Source organism: Odocoileus virginianus, chromosome 12 (genome assembly GCF_023699985.2).
Source record: "Odocoileus virginianus isolate 20LAN1187 ecotype Illinois chromosome 12, Ovbor_1.2, whole genome shotgun sequence".
Lineage (NCBI taxonomy): Eukaryota > Metazoa > Chordata > Mammalia > Artiodactyla > Cervidae > Odocoileus > Odocoileus virginianus.
Window position 1 is genome coordinate 66,591,303 of NC_069685.1, and position 20,650 is coordinate 66,611,952.

The 20,650-nt window shown below is 56.9% G+C and overlaps 1 protein-coding gene and 1 long non-coding RNA gene across 5 annotated transcripts; one reads left to right on the forward strand and one right to left on the reverse strand.

The window, feature by feature from the left end:
• The first annotated feature begins 269 nt into the window (after positions 1–269).
• On the forward strand, positions 270–17,457 carry LOC139037848 (uncharacterized). Of its 4 annotated transcripts, none has more exons than XR_011490788.1 (4): positions 270–4,852; positions 4,883–10,330; positions 10,493–11,240; positions 11,325–17,457. It is a non-coding gene; the product is annotated as an uncharacterized lncRNA (long non-coding RNA). The 4 variants fall into 4 exon arrangements; XR_011490789.1 differs by having other exon boundaries at positions 271–4,852; positions 10,493–10,571; positions 12,387–17,457; XR_011490790.1 differs by having other exon boundaries at positions 272–4,852; positions 4,883–7,880; positions 9,723–10,330; positions 10,493–17,457.
• SNRPD3 (small nuclear ribonucleoprotein D3 polypeptide) lies at positions 13,287–20,599 on the reverse strand. Its single transcript, XM_020907380.2, has 4 exons — positions 20,497–20,599; positions 18,434–18,575; positions 14,978–15,170; positions 13,287–13,524 (listed from the first exon to the last, which is right to left on the reverse strand). The coding sequence occupies exons 2-4, from the start codon at positions 18,557–18,559 to the stop codon at positions 13,463–13,465; spliced, it is 381 nt and encodes a 126-aa protein (XP_020763039.1). The 5' UTR covers positions 18,560–18,575; positions 20,497–20,599; the 3' UTR covers positions 13,287–13,462.
• Between the last annotated feature and the right edge of the window lie 51 nt (positions 20,600–20,650).

Here is a 20,650-nt window from a genome sequence, read left to right on the forward strand (position 1 = left end):
CAGGCCGGGGGGCCTGATGGGGGATGTGCTTGAGGTGGGGAGGCTGGACGGGTGCTGGACAGGGGGTCTGGTGGGCGGGGGAGGCCGTGGAGGCCAGAGTCTGAGGCTTGCAGGCTGTCTCTGCCACCACACGACCTGAGGACGTTTGCTCTCCACCAAGAGGGTCAAGCCCAGGGTTGCCGTGGAGCTGGCTCCGGCTGGGAGGGGCGGGAGGCCGGGACCCCCGGGAGGAGGCTGTCGGGGACGAGGCATGAGGCTGCCCGAGTGGTGGGTGGGCTGGGCAGGGGGCTGAGGGAGGAGGCAGGGTGGCCCCTGCGCTCTGCAGAGGGGCTGCGAAGCCGGGGCTGGTGGCGTTCCCTGCTGAGTGAGGGCAGGGGCAGGGATCACCTGGTCTGAGCCGAGTGCTGCCCTGACAGGCAGGGTCTGGGCTTCAGCCATAGCCCAGGAGACCTGGGGCCTAGGCGGGTAGAGGCGGGGGGGCTGAAGGGCAGGGGCGCTGGGCGGTCATCAGAGGAGCCCCCCAAAGACAAGCCCAACCCCAGAGGAGCCGTGGGGGTCTCAGAACGTCTTCACCTCCAGGGAATGGGTCTAAGGGTTCCCAGACCCACAAATCGCCTCCCTGAGACCCCCGACGCACCGACTCTGTTCATGTAGTGTCCAGCTGCCCTGGACAGTTGGCCCATCGCTGCTGGGCGGGGGAAGGGGGCCCAGCAAGCCTGGGGCGGGGGCAGCGGTTGGGAGGGCGTCCAGGGCAGGGAGGCCGTAGCCCTGGCTCACTCCACTCTCAGTACCTGCAGGACTTGGGCCCGGAGGGGGCCCTGCTCCCTGGCCTGCTCTGCAGGAACGTGGCCTTCCTCAGCCTGCCCACGGCCTGCTTGGGCCCCTGGCCCTTGACCTGCACCGCCCCGGGCTGGGCGGCCTGGTGGACGGGAGCCTGGAGCTGCCCTCGGGGGGCCCCCCACCAGCCTGCTGCATGTGTGGCCTCAGAACAAGGGTCAGCGTCTGTCTCTGGGACCCCGTGCTGGCGTCGTGTGTGAGGCTGGCCTGCAGCCGCAGCCCGTGGGAACCCTGCCGCCCCAGCCCCGGGGTGCCACCTGTCATCTGGACCTCTTTCCTGAGCTGTGGGCCCGGCCCTGGGACCCAGGCAGGGGGTCACATGGAGAACCTTCGGGATCCACAACACCCTGACAGATCCAGTGAGGCCCAGAGCCGGGAGAGAGCCGGTCCACACGTTCCCCCTGTGGATGGGAGCCCACTGCCTCCCCAAGTAGCTCACACCAGGAGCACATCTCTCCTCCTGCTGGGCTGGCCCCTGCCACCTGCAGTCCCCCCGCCCACTGGACGTCCCGCTCCTGACACAGCCTGTGGCCGCCGCAGCCCCCGGTCACAGTGAGCCGGGGTGTGAGACAGGGCCACCTCCCGGGCCCGGCCGGCTCTGAGCCGCTGCATGCAGGTGCAGCAGTCGCTGCGGGCACCCCGAGGCTGGCCTGGAGCCGTTGCGGGGACCCCGGGCTTGCTGCCACTGTGCACGCACGCTGCTCACAGAGCCCTGGCTGAAAGAATGTGCTGGGTGGCGGAGCGGGCTCGGTGCCGGCTCTGCAGAAAGCAGGCCGCCCCATATCCTGCCCCAGCTGGGCCTCCACGAGGGCCCGCTTAGGAGCGAAAGAGAGGGGGCCAGGATGGGGGGGGCGCCGTTAAACAGCCACCCTCCCCCGGCGGCCCAGACCCAGTCCACGGGCGCCAGCCCACTGGACGGGGAGAGGGGGGAGGGCGTGCTGACCTGGCTGGCTCCTGTTTCCTGGGGCGGCGTGGGGGGAGCGGGGCTCCCTGGAGGGGCCTGGTCCCGGGGGGCGCCGAGGGTGCGCGGGGAGCCGGCGGGTGGCCCGAGGCTCTGGCCCGGGGCCTGAGGACCAGGAACAAGGGCCCATTGTCTGGGCCTCCTCCCGCCGGGCCCCGCGGGCCTCGGACCAGCCTGTCCAGCTCCCAGCGGGCAGCCTCTCCTGGCTGCAAGCCAGGCTGCGGCGGGGGGCGGGGGGGCCAGCCAGTGGGCGGCCCGCGGTCGGCCGGCCGGCTGTGCGCATGCCCGCGCTCAGGCCCCCGAGGCCGGCCTCCCTGACCACGCTGCCCCCGCAGCACCTGGAGCTCGGAGTCTTTGGGCAGGACCTGCCGGCAGCTCGTCTGCAGTCTCGCCCCTCACGCCTGGCAGCCGCAGGGGCCCGCCTGCCCCGGAGGGAGGCCCAGGGCTGAAGAGGGGTGGGCACGCGGACCCCCAGGCGGAGGCGCCCGCTCGCTGCACGTTCCGCGGGAGCTGCCGTCTGCCCTGCTTTCTGCGCCTCGCGTGGCCCAGGGCCCGGTCCCCCTGGACCAGAGTGACCTCAGCGGCGGTCAGCTGAGTCCCCACAGCAGCCTGGAGGCAGGCGTCCGGGTCCTGTCACCAGGCAGGAAACCGAGGCTGGGGGCCACACGACCCTCTGGGGACCCCTGCCTGAGCTGAGGCTCCGCGGCCAGCCCAGCGGCCCACGCTACCACGGGGCCCACTCCGTCGGGCCGCCATGGCCGCGTGCGCACAGACAGCCTGGCAACAGGCCCTGGAGCGCCTCCTTGGTTCCCCTCAGCCTGCTGCCCTTGTCCTCAGGCCTGCGGGTCCACGCCCGTTCTGGGGCCCTGGGAACTGTTCCCTGTCTTGGTGGCCAGAGGCCCTGGAGGTGTTCTCAGCCCCTAGGCTGCCAGCCCCAGGTCCAAATGACAGGAGAGAACCACAGGGGTTCTGCAGCGGGTGGGGGACCCTCCTCCGTCTCCCAGAGTTCCAGCTTCCCACAGGGCAGTTCCCCGCCCACATCCCCCAGCATGGCCCTCTTGCTTAGCCTGGGCCTGTGGGGGGACCAGTCACCCTCACAGGACCATCCATCTATCCAAAACGGTCAGGGACCTCCAAGGAGGCGCATGGGAACACTGACCGGGTGGACTTGGGGGTCCAAGCACCCCGATTTGCAGACCTGGCTGCCCTGTAGTGGTATGTGACCGTGGAGAAGTCAGGTCACCGCCCCTCTCGAGCACCATAGGGTAAGCACTGCCACCCACTCGGTTGGCGTAAAAATCAACCGTTGTGACAGGCGTGGTGAAGCCGCAAACAGCGGGTTTGCAGAACAGGCTTGATGAACACAGGTGCATTGAATCCTCACAGCCAGGCCGCCTCTTAACCAAGCGGGAAACTGGGGCTCAGAGCTCTTGCCAGCATTGCCCGTGGCCACTCGCCCAGGAAGTGGCCGTGCACAGGGGCCTGGGCTGCCCTGACTGAGGGTCGCCGCCTGTGGCCAGGGTGGAGGTGGCGGGGCCCTTGCTCAGGCCGTCCCCACCCATGACTCTCCCGCAGCCTCCAGAAGACTGCAGGGTGGGCGAGGCTGTGGACCTGTCGGGAACCCGCGGTCAGCCCGGGACCCGCGGCCCGTCACGCGCTACCTGGGCTGGCGGGGCTGGCCCTGAGCTTCACAGGGCTCAGCGATGGGCTGCTGTGCCCGCTGCTGCCCGCTGCTGCCCAGCCTCTGAGTCAGCCCTGCCAGCCCAGCTCCTGCCCAACAGTGACCGGCTGACGTGGGCCACCGCCTGCGAGCTCCCCGAGGCCCTCGAGTCACCGCCAAGCTCCCGGCACTGGCCTGGAGCAACGTGGACACGGCCTCCCCTCTCCAGCCCCTGCTGCCCAGCCTGCGCTGGAGTGGCTGAGCCAGCGCCCCTCGCTGCCCACCATCCATGAGGGCCTGGACCCGAGGCCCCGGCCCTGGCATCCCCCTGGGACTCCACGGCTGCGGGGCCCGCGCCGAAGCCTGCTGCTCCGCGTGACCTGCCAGCCGCCCTGACTCCCGCCTCCCGAGCCCGTGGGCAGGCGGGGTGATGGGGGCGGAGGCCCCCCCGGAGCCAGTGGGCAGAGGAGGAGGAGGGGCCCATGCTTTGCAGACCCCGCAATAAAGGGCCACGTCCTCTCCACCTCAGCCTTTCTGCACCGTGGGCCTTGGGGGCTACTGGGCACCAGCCCGGCCACTGGGGTGAGCAGAAGGGGGGCCCTGCCTGCCCTAAAGGGAGGGACCAGACTCACTCTGTCCTCCCCTGGGTGCTCCTGGGAGACTGGAGAAGTGGGAGTCTGTCTGTGGGTGAGGCCTTGGAGGAGACCTCCGAGACCCGCCCTCGGGTTGGGGCAGGGCCTGGACACCTGGAGGACGGGACCAGAGGGGGCCGGGCTCCTGCCTGAGCCCAGGCTGCTGAACCTGCCCCCCCCACCCCCAGTAACCGGGACCCCCTGGGCCGGGCACACAACTGTGCCAGTGGGGCCAGGCCCATCTCCCGCGGGGCGCATAGGGCTGCCCAGCTGCCAGGACTCCTGTACTTGGCGAGTGGGCAGCTCCAAGGGGCAGGGGAGGAGAGACAGCCGTCAGAGACAAAGAGCTCTGTGTTCCCTGCAGGCCCTGGGGGCCCCCACGCAGAGTCCTCCCCCGTGGGGAAACCCAAGGGCGCACGCGGGGTGGGGGTGGGGGACAGGCGGAGCCCCACGGGCAGGCTGCAGACCAGACGCCTCGCCGCCCGCCCAGGCCCGCATGGGAGGCTGGAGCTCAGCCCCGCTGGGAGCTGGGCAGGGAGGCCAAGCGAGTTGAGCGGCGTCACCGTGCCTGGCCCAGGGCTCCCCTGCAGGTCAGCACCAGGGGTGGCGGGGTCCTGCCGGGCGGGGGGAGACCCCCGCCTCGGGGAGCGCCCCCGCAGACCCTCCCCAGAGCTCCGGCCCTCAGCGGACTGCAAGCCGGCACCGTGACACAAGTCTGTATTCGGCCGGACAAAGGGCAGCGTCTTGGGCCAGAAGGGCAGCGTCAGGCCCGGGAAGTCAGGAGGCGGTGAGGTCAGGCCCGGGAAGTCAGGAGGCGGTGAGGTCAGGCCCCTGCCTCCCTGCGCCCAGGGGAGCCCTCCTGGGAGGCCTGAGTGGACCCGTTCAGCCCAGCTCTGCTCCCCTCCGTGCACCGGCTCCCTCCGCTCTCCGCCTTGGGGTCCTGGCCCCTCCCCAGCCTCCCTGCTTTAACGCCACGGACCTTCCCAGCGGCCCCCACTCTGGGACAGTGGGCTCGGGCCGCCGGGGGCTGGGAGGATGAGGAGGCCACCCCGGGCCGGGCGAGCTGCTGAGCTGCATCCTCCCTGCCCACCCCGGGCCCGCGTCTGCCACAGACCTGGGGCCTGATGACCGTGACCACGTGGAGGGAGTCTCACCAGGACGCTGTGGGGACCGTGGCCAGTTTTGCCGGCCAAGCGCTGGTTGGATGCAGGCGGTGGTAGCTGGTCTCAATCTCCCCACCCCTCAGATGGACGCGTGCGATGCCCTGGCTGGGCCGGCGTGTGAAGCGGCTCCGGGGCAGTCTGCCTCTTCGAGGGGCCCTTGTGACCCCCAGAGAGGCTTCCTCTGCGGGCAGGGACACCCAGGAAGCTGGCTGCAAGTGGGCCTGGCTGGGGCTGGTCCGCTCCTAGGCCCAGTCTCAGAGGCGGACAGACCTGGCCTGGTCCCGCCCTGTCACCTGCGGACGGTGTGGTCGTCTCGGGGCCCAGCCCCGCATCTTGGGAACGAGGCTCACCAGGCTTCCCCTTATCCCGCTGGCGCGAGGCTGACAAGGCTTGGAAAGGACCTGCCGTGTGGGGGGCACCGGGCAGACGCTCTGCAGCGTCAGCGGGCCTCCACCCAGCGCTCTCTGGGTGGGAATGGCAGGAGCCCAGGCCTCGGGACGAGGCGGGGCTGAAGCCGTTGATTTATTTAGGAGCACTCTGCAGCCTCCGTCGGGGCCAAGCACCGTTCGACGACTTTACACCCCTTTAGTTCCCTCTGAACTCGGAGGAGGTGAGCGAACTATGTCAGCGAGAGGTTGAGGGACCTGTCTGAGGTCAAAGGGCTAGGAACGGGGGGAGCCAGGAGGTGAGCCAGGCAGCTTGGCTTCAGTCTGGGGTGCTGTCTCCCAGCCACTGGGGGCCAAGGAGTCACCCAAGTTCCCGCCAGGGGAGCCCCAGTGAGTCAGAGGCCATTCGACCATCATGGTGGCCCTGCTGGAGCAGGACCAGCGGGGATCTCCCTGGGCCCCTGTCTCCACGTGTGCAGGACGGGTGGGGTGCAGAGCAGTGAGGAGCCAGACTGGATGGAGAGCGACTGGTGAGGAGCGGGTCGGCAAGTACTGAGGACACTTCTCAGACTGAAGCCCGCCGAGGCGTGGGGGATCCGTGCCCGCTCTGGCAAACTGGCGGACAGCTGCAGGAGCCTCCCTCTCTGGTCTCCGCTTCTCGGGTCACGCCAGCGTGTTGAGAGCGCCAAAAGCAAAGACGAAGAAAACGTGCCTGTCCTCTGCGGGACCGAGGCGACCAACGCTTGGGAACTTCTGTCCTGGAAGGGAGGACGTTTGAGCCCAGATAGCATGCTTTAGTTAAAAACGCTTCCTCCTTGGGAGAAAAGCTGCGGCAAACCTAGACAGCGTATTTAAAAAGTAGAGACGTCACTTTGCCGACAAACGTCTGCAGAGTCAAAGTTATGGTTTTCCCAGTAGGCGTGTACAGATGTGAGAGCCGGACCACAGGGCAGGCTGAGTACTATAGAAATGATGCTTCCGAACGGCGCTAGAGAAGACTTGAGAGTCCCTCGGACACCAAGGAGATCAAACCAGTGACTTCTAGAGGAAACCAACCCCGAGTATCGGCCGAAGGACTGAGGCTGGAGCTGCGGCTCCGACACTGGCTGCCTGAGGCGAGGAGCCGACTCAGTGGGGAAGGACAGCCTTTTCTCCTCCAGGGGGGCTTCCCGACTCAGGGACTGACTCTTCTGCATTGCAGGCGGGTTCTTTTCCATTGAGCCACCTTGGAAGCATTCCCAAAGAACTGATAATTGATATGATCTTTTCCTTAAATATCTGGCAGAATTCCTCAGGGAAGGCTCATGAGCCTGAAGTTTCCTTTGTGGGAAGGTTTTCAACTACAATTCCAATTTAAGAGAAGTAGGGGTATTCGGGTCAGTTGTTACTTCTCAGAGGGAGGTTTTGCATTTTTGATCTTTCAAGGAATTAGTCCATTTCATCGAAGCTGTGGAATTTGACATGAAGGTGTTCATAATTTTCTCCTTTATTTTGGCTGTACCGAGAGGAGTGCAAGTTCTTGTCCCCTGACCAGGGATTGAACCCAGATCCACAGCAGTCAAAAGTGCTGAGTCCTAACCACTGAACCGCCACAGAATTCTCCTAGATTCTTTAATATCTTCTTGTCTGAGACTGATATAGCTGAGATCATTGACCCAAGACCTTTTTTTTCCTAATACAGGTGTGTAGTGCTGTCTGCTTAAAAAAATTCAGTAACCTGCTTTGTTCCTATGAACTTGCCTATTCTAGACTTCATATACATGGAATCGTATTTTGTGTACTCTTTCACTTACCTTGTCTTAAAAATTCATCCATGCTGTAACATGTATCAGTAATTCATTTTTTTTAGGGCTAAATAATACCCTATTGTATGGATATGCCACTTCTGTTTACCCATACACACATCAGCGGATGCAGATGGGAGTATTGCCTTGTGTTTTATTATTTTAGTGTTGCTTTGGGGTTTACATTATACATTTTAAAATTATCACAGACTTCAAGTAATACGCCAGTTCTAGTATAAGAAATTCATAATAGTATGTAGTATCTCTTTCTTAGCCTTTACGCTAATATTGTCATGCATTTTACATTCACACGTCAAGAGGACGAGATGGTTGGATGGCATCACTGACTCCATGGACACAAGTCTGCGCAAACTCAGGGAGTCGGTGAAGGACAGAGATCTTCACTTCTTTGTAGATCTGGATTTCCACGTGCTCTAATTTTCCTTTTGCTGGATGAGTATCCTTTAATGTTTCTTGTATAGCAGGTCTCCTGGTGATTTTTTTCAACCTTCGAATGTCTGAAAATGATGTATCTTGCCTTCGTCTTAAAAAGTTATTCCTCCAAGTACTGAATTCCAGATTGACAGTTTTGTCAATACTTTGAAGATGCTGTTTCACAATCTTTGTGTCTGTATGGTCCCCAGTGAGAAATGTCATTCCTATTATTGTTCTTCTGATGATAACATTTTTTTCTCTAGCAGTTTTTTTAGAATTTTCTTTTCATCACTGGTTTTGAATTATGATATATGCCTGGATCTCATCTTCTGGTGCTTGGAGTTCATTTGGCTTCTGGGATCTGTGGGTTTATAGTTTTCATCCAGTTTGGAAAGTTTGGGGCCATTATTTCTTCAAGCACTTTTTCTGTCTCTCTCATCACCTTTCCTTCAGAGACTCCAACTACCCATATATTAGGAAACCTGAAATTGCCCCACAGTTCTTTTCCTATTTTTGGCGGTGCTAGCGTTGAAGCGGCTCCGTTGCCGCGCGTTTCTTTAGTTGTAGAGGGTGGGCTCGAGGGCGCGGAGGCTTCAGTAGTCACGGTGCAGGGGCTCAGCTGTCCCTCGGCAAGTGGGACCCTGGTTTCCGGACCAGCGATCGAGCCTGTGTTCCCCGCACCGGCAGGCAGAATCCTTAACCACTGGACCACCAGAGAAATGCCCTTCAAACCCTTTTCTCTGTGTGTTTCCTCTTGTACAGTTTCTATGATGTGTGCTGTGCTTATCGCTCGGTCGTGTCCGACTCTTCTCAACCCCATCAACTGCAGCCCACCAGGCTCCTCTATCCATGGACTTTCCCAGGCAAGAACACTGGAGTGGGTTGCCATGCCCTCCTCCAGGGGATCTTCCCAACCCAGGGACTGAACCTGGGTCTCCCACACTGCGGGCAGATTCTTTACCATCTGAGTCACCAGGGAAGCCCAAGAACATTGGAGTGGGCTGCCTGTCCCTTCTCCAAGGGATCTTCCCCACCCAGGGATCGAACCAGGGTCTCCCGCATCGCAGGTGGGTTCACCACCAGCTGAGCTTCTAGAGCTATGCTTTAACATCCACTGACCTTTTCTTCTGCAGCGTCTCATCTGCTATGAATCCCATCCTGAATCTTAAGTTCAATGAGAACTTTCTTCTCTTTTCCTTCTCTCTCCTCCTCCGACACCCCTCTTGTCCTTCTTTACAGACCTTCCATGTGTGTGTCTTGTAACTTTTTTTTTTTTTTTTCTTGTAACTTTTTGAATGTATGAGAGCTGAAACCACCATCCTAACTTCTCTGCTCCTTCTAACATGTGAGTCAGTTTTAATGTTTTGATTATTCTCCTCATTACGGGCTGTGCTTCCCTGGCTCTTTGCATGCCTGGTAATCCTTGACTGGATGCCAGACACTGTGAATTTCACTTTGTAGGGTGCTAGATATTTTTATGTTCTTATAAATCTTTTGGGGCTTTGTTGGAGAATACAGTTAATTGACCTAGACACAGCTTGATCCTTTCAAGTCCTGTTTTTATGATTTGTTAGCTGGGTACAGAGCAATGCTCAATCTAGGGCTCAAAGTTCGTATGAAGGAAGACTTTCCTGGATACTTGTCTTAAAAATATATCATATTTTTGTATTATCCATGTTTAAATGTCTTTCACTGAGTATTTCAAAAATTTTAATATCTTGGAGCCTCACTAAAGACTGCCCCTCCTAGAGTCAGTTAACTCCTAGAGATAGTAAACAGCTTGCCTGCAGAGCGGACCTTTCACATACAAACTAACCAAAACAAAGTCTAAACCAACCACCTTTATTTAACTCACCCATCAAAGCCATCACCTTCCGTGCCAGATACCACACAACCGGACACCACCCCTACAGCTCGGAGCCCTCTGCTCTGTTCAGATCATCCAATTCCAGATGTCCGCAAACCGGCCTACCCGGCCTCACCCCTGCTTCCCCCGTGGACTCCACACTCAGGCCCTGGGCCGTGCCCTCTCTCCCCTCCTGCCCTTGACCCAGCTGGGGTTTCCTCGGGTGACCCTGAGCAGCGTGGCATGCCCCCTGCGCTTGGGAAGTGTCGTCTCCACGTCTGTCCCGTTATACCTAGAATAAGATTCTGGGTCTAACAGTCCACCCACTGTCATGAGTCAGGCTTTCCTCTGGCTGGTGGGGACAAGAACTATTCCTGCGTCTGGGTGATGCCACGTCTTTTCCATGGCGTCTTCCCTGGCCCGTTTCCCCACGCTTGTGTACTGACCGGTATTTAAGAGGAACCTTCTGCAGACCTCTGGGGTCCTCTGTGTGGCTTTCTTCTCCCTGCTGTTTTGTCCTCTGAACGTGAGCTGCCTCGGTGTCTCTGGATTCTCAGCTGACTCCTCAACCCGAGCAGTCTGCCAGCCCCCACTCACTGCCGTGGCCTGGAAGCTCTCACCAGGCGGTAAGTCCACCTCATGTGTTTCCCATCTCTCAGGGGTTACTCTCCTTCAATGCCCCGTTTTTGTTTTGTTTTGTTTTTTTTTTTTTAGGCATGAGGATAAGTTTCCGTCTTGGCCAGAAGCAGGAAAAAAAAAATCCTGTGTCCTTTATTATTTTTTTTAAGGTTATGAAAAACTCAGCAGGTATGTCTAGAAGCGGAGATGGATCAATGAATCAGCTGAGTCTGAACCTCCCTGGGATAGGTAAGAGGCTTAGAGAGAATTGGCAGTGGACACAGTCAGGCTCAAATCCATCTCTTAAGTCGGGGTCCGGTTATCTTTCCACGACACCATCCTTTGACCTGTATCTTCTTTACCATGCCATGCTGTTTCCAACCTTACTCTTTTTCTTAAACGGCAATTTTCTATTTAAAAAATTTTTAATGTATTTTAATTTTTGAGGGTTGTGCAGGATGTGGGATCTTAGTTCTTTGACCAGGGATCAGACTCGAATTCCCTTGCAGTGGGAATGTGGAGTCTTAACTACCGGACCCCAGGGAAGGCTTGAGGTCCTATTTAAAAAAAAAGGAAAGAAAGAAAAAGGGACCTTCAGAGAATCAACTTGGAGAAATCTACAAAGGAGACCAAAAAAACAACGGGGGACAGGGGAGGCAGGGAGAGAAAGAAGTGAAGCAGGCAAAGTCCCGGAGATCCGACATCTGAATAGAAATTCCAGAAAGAGAAATCAGAAAACCAAAGGAAGGAAATCATTAACAAGTAATTCAAGAAAGTTTCCCAGAAACGAAGGATTAAAGTCCATTCTGAAAAGGTTCATTCAGCATCAGCCCAGTGCGATGCACCCACAGACCTTGGCTGGGGCGCGTTGGTGTGAATCCCGGAACCGGGAGCCAGGAGGGACAGTTGCGCACAAAGGTCAGTGCTCAGAACGGCCCGGGTTCTCCGCGGCAGCACAGGGTACTCGACGGAAAGGTAACGATGCCTTTAATATTCTAACAGAAGCGAACTCCCGCCTGAACCTCACCCTCAGCAGAGCATGAGGACAAGCCGCTCTCTGACACACACCCCTTCGATAGCAGAGGCAGGAGGAAGACGTTACACAAGCTGCAGAAGACCTCGGCAGAGGAAAGCCCCTGACAGCAAGCACAGAGGAAAGCCGGTCAGCCTGGGGCCAGCTGAGAAGAAACGGGCCAGACAGAGGTGCTATTAATGTCTTTAGATGAGTCTGGGGTTGAACTGGCAACAAGCAGACAGAAAACGAAGCAAGCAAGAACGTACTGGGTTGGCCAAAAGGCTCATTCATCACGGAAAAACCCAAACAAACCTCCTGGCCGACCCAATAAGAGGATTATTAATTCTAGGAAAGAGAAAGTTCTGCATGAAAGTGATCCCACCTACCACCTGGCTCAGCTGTAATCAAACACCCGGCCCTAATCCCTAATAACATAAACACTGAACATGAGCTACTCAGAATTACAATGTCAGGGAGATGGGCCACAGGGGAGTCCACGTCGGTAGGCAGGACAGAGAAGCGGGAAGATAAATGCCTGAAACGAAACATCAAGGAGTAGCCACAAAACAGGTTTAAATGGGAGACACAGAAGCAAAAACGGACAACCAGTCCGGAGCTGAGGGCTGGGCAGAGGCAGCGGGGGAGAGACCTCCCAGAACTGTCTGCTCTTTCAGTGTGAATAACGGATCTTTTTCTCCTAAACTGCAGGATACCAAACCGTTCCTAACGCTGTTTTAGGGTAACTACTGTCTCATAAAACTTCCAGGGAGCTCCCCGGCGGTCCAGGGGTTGGGCCTCAACTGCCGAGGGCCCAGGTTTGATCCCTGGTCAGGGAACCAAGGTCCCACAAACCACGGGGCACAGCCGAAAAAGTTAATATCACATAAAACAAGACACTCTAGACCAGGGTCAGAACGTGGACTTGGATATACTGAACTGAAATCACTGGGAGGGGACAGCAAGGGCACAGTTTAGAACAGGTTCCCGAGCCTGCGTCTCTAGGGGAGTCTCTATGCGCATCTCAACCGACCTATTCCTCTTCTTATCAGAAACAGATGAACTCTTGGTCACATCGAAAGCAAACTAACTCCTTCACAGTGAGTTCGCTGGAAGCTGCCCCCAGCCACCCTTCATTGAACCTACTGAAGCTCTGGGGGCTCGGTCCTGGGCACTGCCCACACGCCAGGCTGATGTGAGGGCCGCCACCTTCTGGTCGTGTTTGACCTCGGGATGGAAGCTCACTAGGGGACCTCCTCCTCTCCCCGCAGCACCGGAACATCTGTCCAACAAGCAACATTCTAGGGCTGATGACCGACCCCCTCGCCTCCAGTTTCTGCCGCAGCTCATCCTGCACAGGGCCCCTGCTGGCCCCTCTCTGGTGTCCGACTTCTCTTCTCCACGCTGCTTTTCCAGTTCGGGGTTGCCATCAGCTACCGGTGTCACACACCCCGTCTCTGCGTTAGCAGCCGCCGCCGTGCCAGCCCACGCCGAGCGCTCTGATGAACACACAGGAACCTGTCCCCTGGGTCAGCACAAAACTGCTTATGAAGCCAGTTCTGCAGGAGCCACTGGGGCTCTCTGGATGACCTTCTAATATTAGGTTACTTCTGCTAGATGCTGAGTCACCAGGGCTTCCAGGCGTTTCCCCCACAGGGCAGGACCCTGTGTGTCCTGCTGTTCAAGCTAAGCTGACGGTGCTCCCGAAGAGGCTGCCGGACGGAGTGCTGCCGCGTACGTGCCCACGCGCCGCCAAGAGAACCGTGCGCCCTCACAGCCCCTCCAAGCGCTTGGCCAGCAGCGGGCTGGGACGCCAGCCCCCGCGCTTATCAATAACCACGCTCCTTCAAGCTGGCACCTCCCCAGGACATCTCCTAGGGTGTCAAAAAAGCTTAAGCTGCGGCCAAAGCAAACACAACAAAAAACTACAAAAGGAACACAGAGTCCTCAGATTCTCAAAAAGAAAAAAACCACCATATTTATTTAGTTTAACATTTTACCCACATCTAAAGAAAATGACGTCAACAGATTATAACCTAGGACATAATTCACAGGCACGCATCTCAACCCAGATAACCTAAAAGAAAAAACAAAAAAAAAGAGCAAAGTTCCGTCCAACAGATAAAATTTATCTTCGCTTCTGGAAGATGTTTCCACGTCCCATTCCACGTCCTCTCCCTCTCGCAGCCACTGAAAGGAGGGAAGAGAAAGGATGGGGCAGGTCAGTGCGGACTCTCACCACAGAGGAGCCAGGGCCCCAGGACGCTGGCCAAGACGGGCCGGAGGGCCCGCCAGTCTGGCAGCAAGCCCGCCCGTCACACTTCACGGGGGAAAGAGCCCCGGCCAGCGATGGAGAGGGGTCCCTGAACCCGCCCACCAGAAGCTGGGGGGTACGGCCTTGTGGAGAAGGTGGTTTGGGGAGCCTGTCTGGGAACCAGAAAAAAGATGAATTCTCAGAGCTGCCCCAGGGTGAGTGAACAAAACAGTACAGATGCATTTAATACACACATAAAACTCTGAAACAGATGTTAAGTGTTAATGTCTATTAAATCTGGGTGAGGGATCTTGTTCTTTGAGCTGTTCTGCATGTGTGAAACGTTTCAGATTGGGGGCGGGGGAACCACAGATGAAAACCCCAAACCACCTCTCGGTGAAGACCGCCGTTCTCTGAGACTCAGGTCCGAAGAGGAGACAATACCCTGCCGGCCTCTGGACTAACTAGCGCCTCACCGCTCTCCTCAGAGCCTGGAGCTGACCCAAGAGGGCGGGCGGGCCTGTGAGGACCGGGCCACCTGCCGAGGCACCGGCAGACCCACCGGCAAGCGCCTCCCAGAGACAGAGGCCGTGGCGCCCGCAGTCGGTGACGAGGGCGGCCCCCGGGGAAGCGGAGAACAGCGGCCGCAGCTCAGCCCCGCCTTCCCCAGGACGGAGGCCCAGGGCTGCGGCCCCGCCGGGGGGCGAGGAGGCTCTCTGCTGGCCTTTTTGGAGGGCAATTTAAAGGCCCCTGCAAGCTCCAAGGCCACCTGAAGCGGGACAGGCCTGCGGCAGCTACGGACATGACAGAGCAGCCAGGGACCTTCTGGCTCTTTATCGATAGATGCTCAGAGTGCTCCTAACGACTCATTTGTTTCCTAGCTGATCAACACAGCAGAATTCTTCAGGACCCCAACACAGAACACTGACTGGGCTAAGCCAGAGAAAAAGGTCAGGCCATGTCTTGGAAGACCACGTGCCACTTCTGGAACGTATTAAAGGAAAATTGCGTTCGGCCTCCTTTAATGGGTAAAAGATGGCTCCAGATGGCTGACTTCTGATCTGAGAGCTCCCCCTCCCCACACTTCTCTCGCTCATGCTGGGCGTCAGGAGACACCCCAGCCATTCAGGGCAAGCTCCCTGCAGAGTCACCGCAGTGGACTCATCCACTCTGATCTGAGACCCCGTGTTTCTTCTACGGAGCCCCTGTGGGTCTTGCATATGTCCTGAGTGGGATCGAGTGAGGCAAGACAGAGAAGGCGGGGCCCAGGGATCCCTAAGACTGCAGGGAAAGTGGGGACAGCGATGTGGAGCCGGCTGCCCCGGTCACAGGGCCTTCTAAAAGGCCACGAGACGACCGCCTGTTACAGCCCACGCCCGCAGCACCTACCCTGGGCCTTCAGGATGGCCGCCTTTCCCCGACCGGCGCCCGAGCCCTGGTTTTTGTTCTTCATGCTCTTCAGCATGGGCGCGTTCTTCAGCATGTCGGGCAGAATCAGGAAGCGGATCTTGCTGCCCCGGATGTACACCTGCTCCAGCTGAGCCACGCGGCCGTCTCTGTATGTGACCGTGATGTTGGACATCTGCAAGGGAACCGCCCTCGTCAGTAAGGTCACGGGCACCAGCAGAGAACAGGGTGCGTGAAGGCGAGACCAGAAACGCAGACGCGCGCGTCACAACATGAAGCCGGCACTCCAGAGTGCCGGCGCTGTGTGCTGGAGCGCGGTGCACCGGGGCAGGGTTGCACCTCGAACCTCGCAGTATGTGAGTTCCCACTATAACAGATTAAAAACCTGAGGCCTAACGGCCAGCATGCAGATTCCCAACTGGAACCCTGGGCCTGGCCCCAGAGCCCCGATCCTGCCACCCGCAGCCCCGCTGTGAACTAACTGCAGCGGCTCAGCACGGCCTGGCCTAGCCTCGCATCGGCCTGCAAAGGCATCCCGAGGATCATGAGTGCCCCAGATGTGGGGCCGTCCACACCTGTCACCCATGCCCGCACATGATAGCCCAGAACACAGGACGGGTGTGCGGCGAGAGCTCACACAGGACTCAGGAGCAGGGCCGTCGCTGAGACTAAGGGGCCCCTGCAGCCTGTGGACTGGTGCATATGCCGGCAGTGGGACAGTGGGGGATGGCTGGAGGGGAATCCAGACAGCAGACTGGCTGGGCCTGGGACGGCGACACAAACCTGCCCGTGCCAATCTCAACAGGCACCACTTTTTTTTTTCTGGCACCATGTTTCACAGAAAGGGCAGCTCATTCTACCAGCCTTCTGGGTGGAAAGGGATCACAGTCTATTCAGAACGGGTCACGCCCACATCGCACAGCGGAGCACTGGCTCCCGGCTTCCTGACGCTTGTCTTCACCTTACCCCGACCTGAGCTTTCCTCCAAGTGCTAACTGCCCCCGCCCGCCTCTGCTGGAGCCCCCGGCCTGCAGAAGGGGCAAGTGCACTCCGAGCCGGCCTGCAGTGTTCGGGGGCCCTCTGCCGCAGGCCGCCTCTCCTCCAGCCCGGCCTGAGAACCCGGACAGGCCGCTCTAAAAGATCAACAACACTCAGACTGAGTGCTCTCACAACCGGCACGTGTCCGCCCGGCTGAAGCCTACTCACATTAGGCAGCAACGGATCATAACCCCTTCACAAACACACGGACACTATGAGCCCACGTGGAAAACAAACGAATGAAGAAACGGAGAGTGTAGGAGAAGCACACAGAGCAGACCCAATTAACACAGAGAGCATCAGGGAGAAAAGAAGTTACTCTTGCAAGGGTTACAATAACACAAAGATTCAAGCAAGAATCTTCAGTGGAAGGAAGCAGGGCTGACCACTGGGAGAAGAGTGGGAAACAGAAAGTTACAGGGTGTTTACTTACAGAACCTCCCCAGGAAATTCTCATCAGTTACAAAAGGAAAAGGAACACACAGAGGAGAGCACACACAGCACCTCAGCCAGAAGATCACGGCTCACAATCCAGCAGCGGCAAACAGGCGTTTCGGGCCCGAGTGACGCCCCGAGGAGACAAAAACCACTACACCCCCCAAAGAGCATAACCCAAACCTAATGAGGAGAAAACATTAGAGAAGCCCCAATCAAGGGACATGCTAACAAAACACCTGGCCTCCAGTCTTCACCAAGTCATCAGCGGTGTGAAAAAGCAAACCTGGAGCAACTGTTACGGGAGCTGACCGCTAAACACACCGAGGGGCCCTGGGCTGGGCCGTGAGGGACAGCCCGCACACCTGAAGAAACTGGAGGCGCTGCAGGTTAAAGAATGGACTCCACGCTTGGGTTCTGGGCGAGAGGAAGCACACGCAAACCGACACAAAGGCATGCAGTGAAGGGCTGCTGGGACTACAGCCCGCTCTCCAGGAAAGCGCGGGAAAACACCTCGGGAGATTTCCACAGACCATCATGCCATGGCCAAGAAAATGGCCCGCACTGACCTGTCACCGAAGGGGTGAGCATGCCAACACCCGCAAAGCATCACTTCCACAGAATCCATTAACCATCACCTTCCCCGCCAAATCATCTGGGAAGCACATTGCTTTAGGTATAGTAAAATTTTGGATTTGGCCCTTACTTTTTTTTTTTAAAACATAATATTTACTGTGCTTTGATGATCACAAACTTAACACACGATTGTCATTTCAAAATGAGAAATATGTTTTTAAAAATTTAACCACATATAATTCCCCACTGAAAAGCAACTACTCATGTGGGTCTTCCTCAAAATCTTCTAAAAACATTTTAATGTATTCTTTATAGCCTGGTTCTTATTTTCATAAAACTGGAAACATTGTGGAATTCTGCATCTCCCCACTTGTGTTATGGCATTTCACCACATTAAATACTCTTTCACACCATTGTACTGGTTGAATAATATCCTTCATAAGATACACTAGTTTGAAGAATCATAACTTATTTACCTCATTAGCAATGCTGGCTGAGCTGAGACTTCCTCGGGGCAGTGTTACCGTGTGAGGCTCTCCTACTCACCACCCCCGTCCCCATGTCCCCATGTCAGACCAGCGCTCTAGACTGAGAGCTCTCCTGCTGTTTCTCCTTTACCCTTTGCTGTCGTCAGCTCCCCCAATCAATCTCTTGCAGAATTAACTCTGACAGCCTTCTACAGATGAGCAAACTGAGGTAATTAACGTGCCCAAAGTCAACTGAAATTCAAACCCACATCGGATTCCAAAGCCCAAGCTCTTAAGGAGAAACTGGGTCCTACATTCTGTGAAGTGATGCTATATGAGTTCACATGCCGTGCGGAGGGAACCGCACCAAGCAGTGGGTCCGACACTTAGCAGAGTGATATTCAGCAGGTGAGTCCTGTAATCTTATTCTTTCCACTTTATGGATAAAACTATCACCCAAACCTGCTTACTTGGCCAAGTATTTGCTCTAAGTGCAATCACATGAGCTGCTTCTGCAAAAAAAAATGGGAAATATCCACGGTATGTGAGCAGAAGATTCTGCTAACTGCAAAGCATCATGCAAACACGTTGCGGGGGGGTACTGAACCTGATAGTTCCACTGAAGGTTGGGCTACTTCTCTTAAATGGGTTCCCAAAATACGTGAGAGGATGACCACAGGATGGGAGAAACAAAGGACGCGTAGTCTAAACAGTTAAATTCTAAAAGGTTATATGTTCTCAACCTCCAAGTGGCTCTCACCGATGCTCGCCTCTCTGGTACCTGTAACAGGGCCTGGCACACCTTAGGCACTCGGTGAACAACTGCCGACCAAGAACTTCAAAAAGACCCCCAGCCGCCTGCTTCCTCTCCTCCGAGGCACAGGCTCAGGCTTGCCCCAGCCTCAGGTGCAGAGCAGGGTACCTGGCAGTTCATATTGTCTTCTGCCTCGATGAGCTTGCCCCGATACACCTCGCCAGTGTTCGTCTCACACGTCACGATGTGACCCTCAGCCTCGTGAAGGACTTTGATCGGCACGCCAATAGACATCTTGGCAGGAAGAGTTCTACAGCGAGAAAGAGACAGCAGTTAGTTCATCTTTCAAAGCCCGAGAAGGCATGTGGCAAACACCGCAACCCCTCAAAGCTGACACTCCGGAAAACTCAGCAAAGTTGCCAAAGGTGCACTATTTTTAGCTTTTTTTTTTAGCTGAATTCTGAGCTTGAAGGACCTACCTGGCAAACACATGCAAGATGTGGGTGGGGAGGAACAGGGGGGCTAGACAGGGGGAAAGCTAATGGGAATGAAAGTTGTCTCCAATTTTCCTTCCACCACAGGTCCCTTGAGTGTGCATGTTAAGTCGCTTCAGTCATGTCTGACTCTCTGTGACCCCACGGACTGTAGCCCACCAGGTTCCTCTGTCCATGAGATTCTCCAGGCAACAATACTGGAGTGGGTTGCCATGCCCTCCTCCAGGGGATCTTCCCGATCCAGGGATGGAACCCACATCTCTTACATCTCCTGCATTGGCAGCAGGTCTTTTTTTTTTTTTTAAACCACTAGTGCCATCTGGGAAGCTCAAATCTAGAAGGGGCTGTACATTTAATTCAACCCATTAAGTGCTCTCTGACCTACTTACTTCACCATCAAGCTAAAGAGAAAATATCCAAGTGTTCACAAAGTGACAATGTGCTACAAGTAGGAAATGCTCATCCTGAAGAGAACATATAATCAGGGAAAACCCTGACTTGACCTAATTAAGAGAGAAAAAAAGCAAGTGGATTTTTTTTTTTAATCCCAAGATGGATGTGTAGAACAAAAACTTCTGTAAAATGAAACATCATCTGCTCTCCAGTAAACAAGCCATGGCACAGCCATTTGGTATTCCAGCCTTCCAAATGCAAATTTCTAAGTCCAGGTAAAAACCATACTGGCTTTTTGGCAGCCCTCCGTTACTTCCTACAAGTGCTGAGGAGCTGGGGGATGTGAGAAGCACAGAGGCAGTCCCCCGTACCTTACGCCTTAGGATAAAGGAGGAATTAGGATGTGAACAACCGAAAAGCAGGATTTGGCCCCAGAGAGCTGAGATGCATATGAAAGAAAAGATTTCAGTAAGCCCGGACTCCTGCATCCTCCCATATAACAGAAAAGTGTTAAATGTCTTCAGGCAGGAGATCTGGTCTTCACTACTCAACAGTCATCTTTTAATATTCAGATTACCCGCCCCTTGCTGCAAACTTGTATGTAGCCTGACTACACCCCACCCCACCTCCCCCCCCCCCCCCCCCCCCCCCCGCCCCGGGGGTCGCCAGAGATCCTGTTTTCCGGGCTCGGAGTCCTCATGATTTCCACCTAATACACTAATTCTCAGCTTTTAGATGGCGGTATTTTTTCAGTCAACAGGCGGCTGGAGGGTGGAACACAACTGTGTGTAGTCAAGAGAAGAAAAGGACCGGGAGAGGTTAGGAAAAAACAGGTTCCGTTGGTGAGGACAATGCTGAAATGCAGCTGGGGGAACCGGGGCAGCACACAGACTAACCAATGGAAGGGCAGCCGAAGTTACAAAATGCATCGAACACGATTTAGAAGCAAGGAAATTTGATAACTTGTGTTTCAAGCGTGAGGGGATCAGGTCCTGGAAGGGGGAGGGAGGCAGAGATGCAAAGGGCTTTGAAAAGAAATCACCCAGGTAGGGATTTGGGGGGAAGGTCAAGCCAGGAACGATCTCAAGACCACTGCATGGAGAAACACCGGCCTGTAGAGGTTCGCAAACCGAAGAGCAAGTACTTCGGGGGAAAAGCTAACGAACGCACTTCCAGGCGCTTCTGAGGCGCCGCTGAGGGTCTGGGTGGCCGGGCTTCCCGCGTTTCTCCGTCCCCGAGCACCGCAGAGCTCCTCGGCGGCGCGTCCTCCTCCAGACCCCCCGCCCCTCGCGGGTACCTCGGCCTAGCCCTCGCCCGCCCCAGCCCCGGCGGCCCTCTCCTCACCGGCTCCGGTCTCCTCTTTCAGAGGTGGCAGGGTAGACGGAACTCCAGGGACTGCGAAGGCGTGAGGCGCTCGAATGGCGGGCCGCGCGCTCCCAGAATACCACGCGTTCCCAAAATGCCTCGCGCAGGGCCCGCCCCCTTCCTTTTCCCTAGT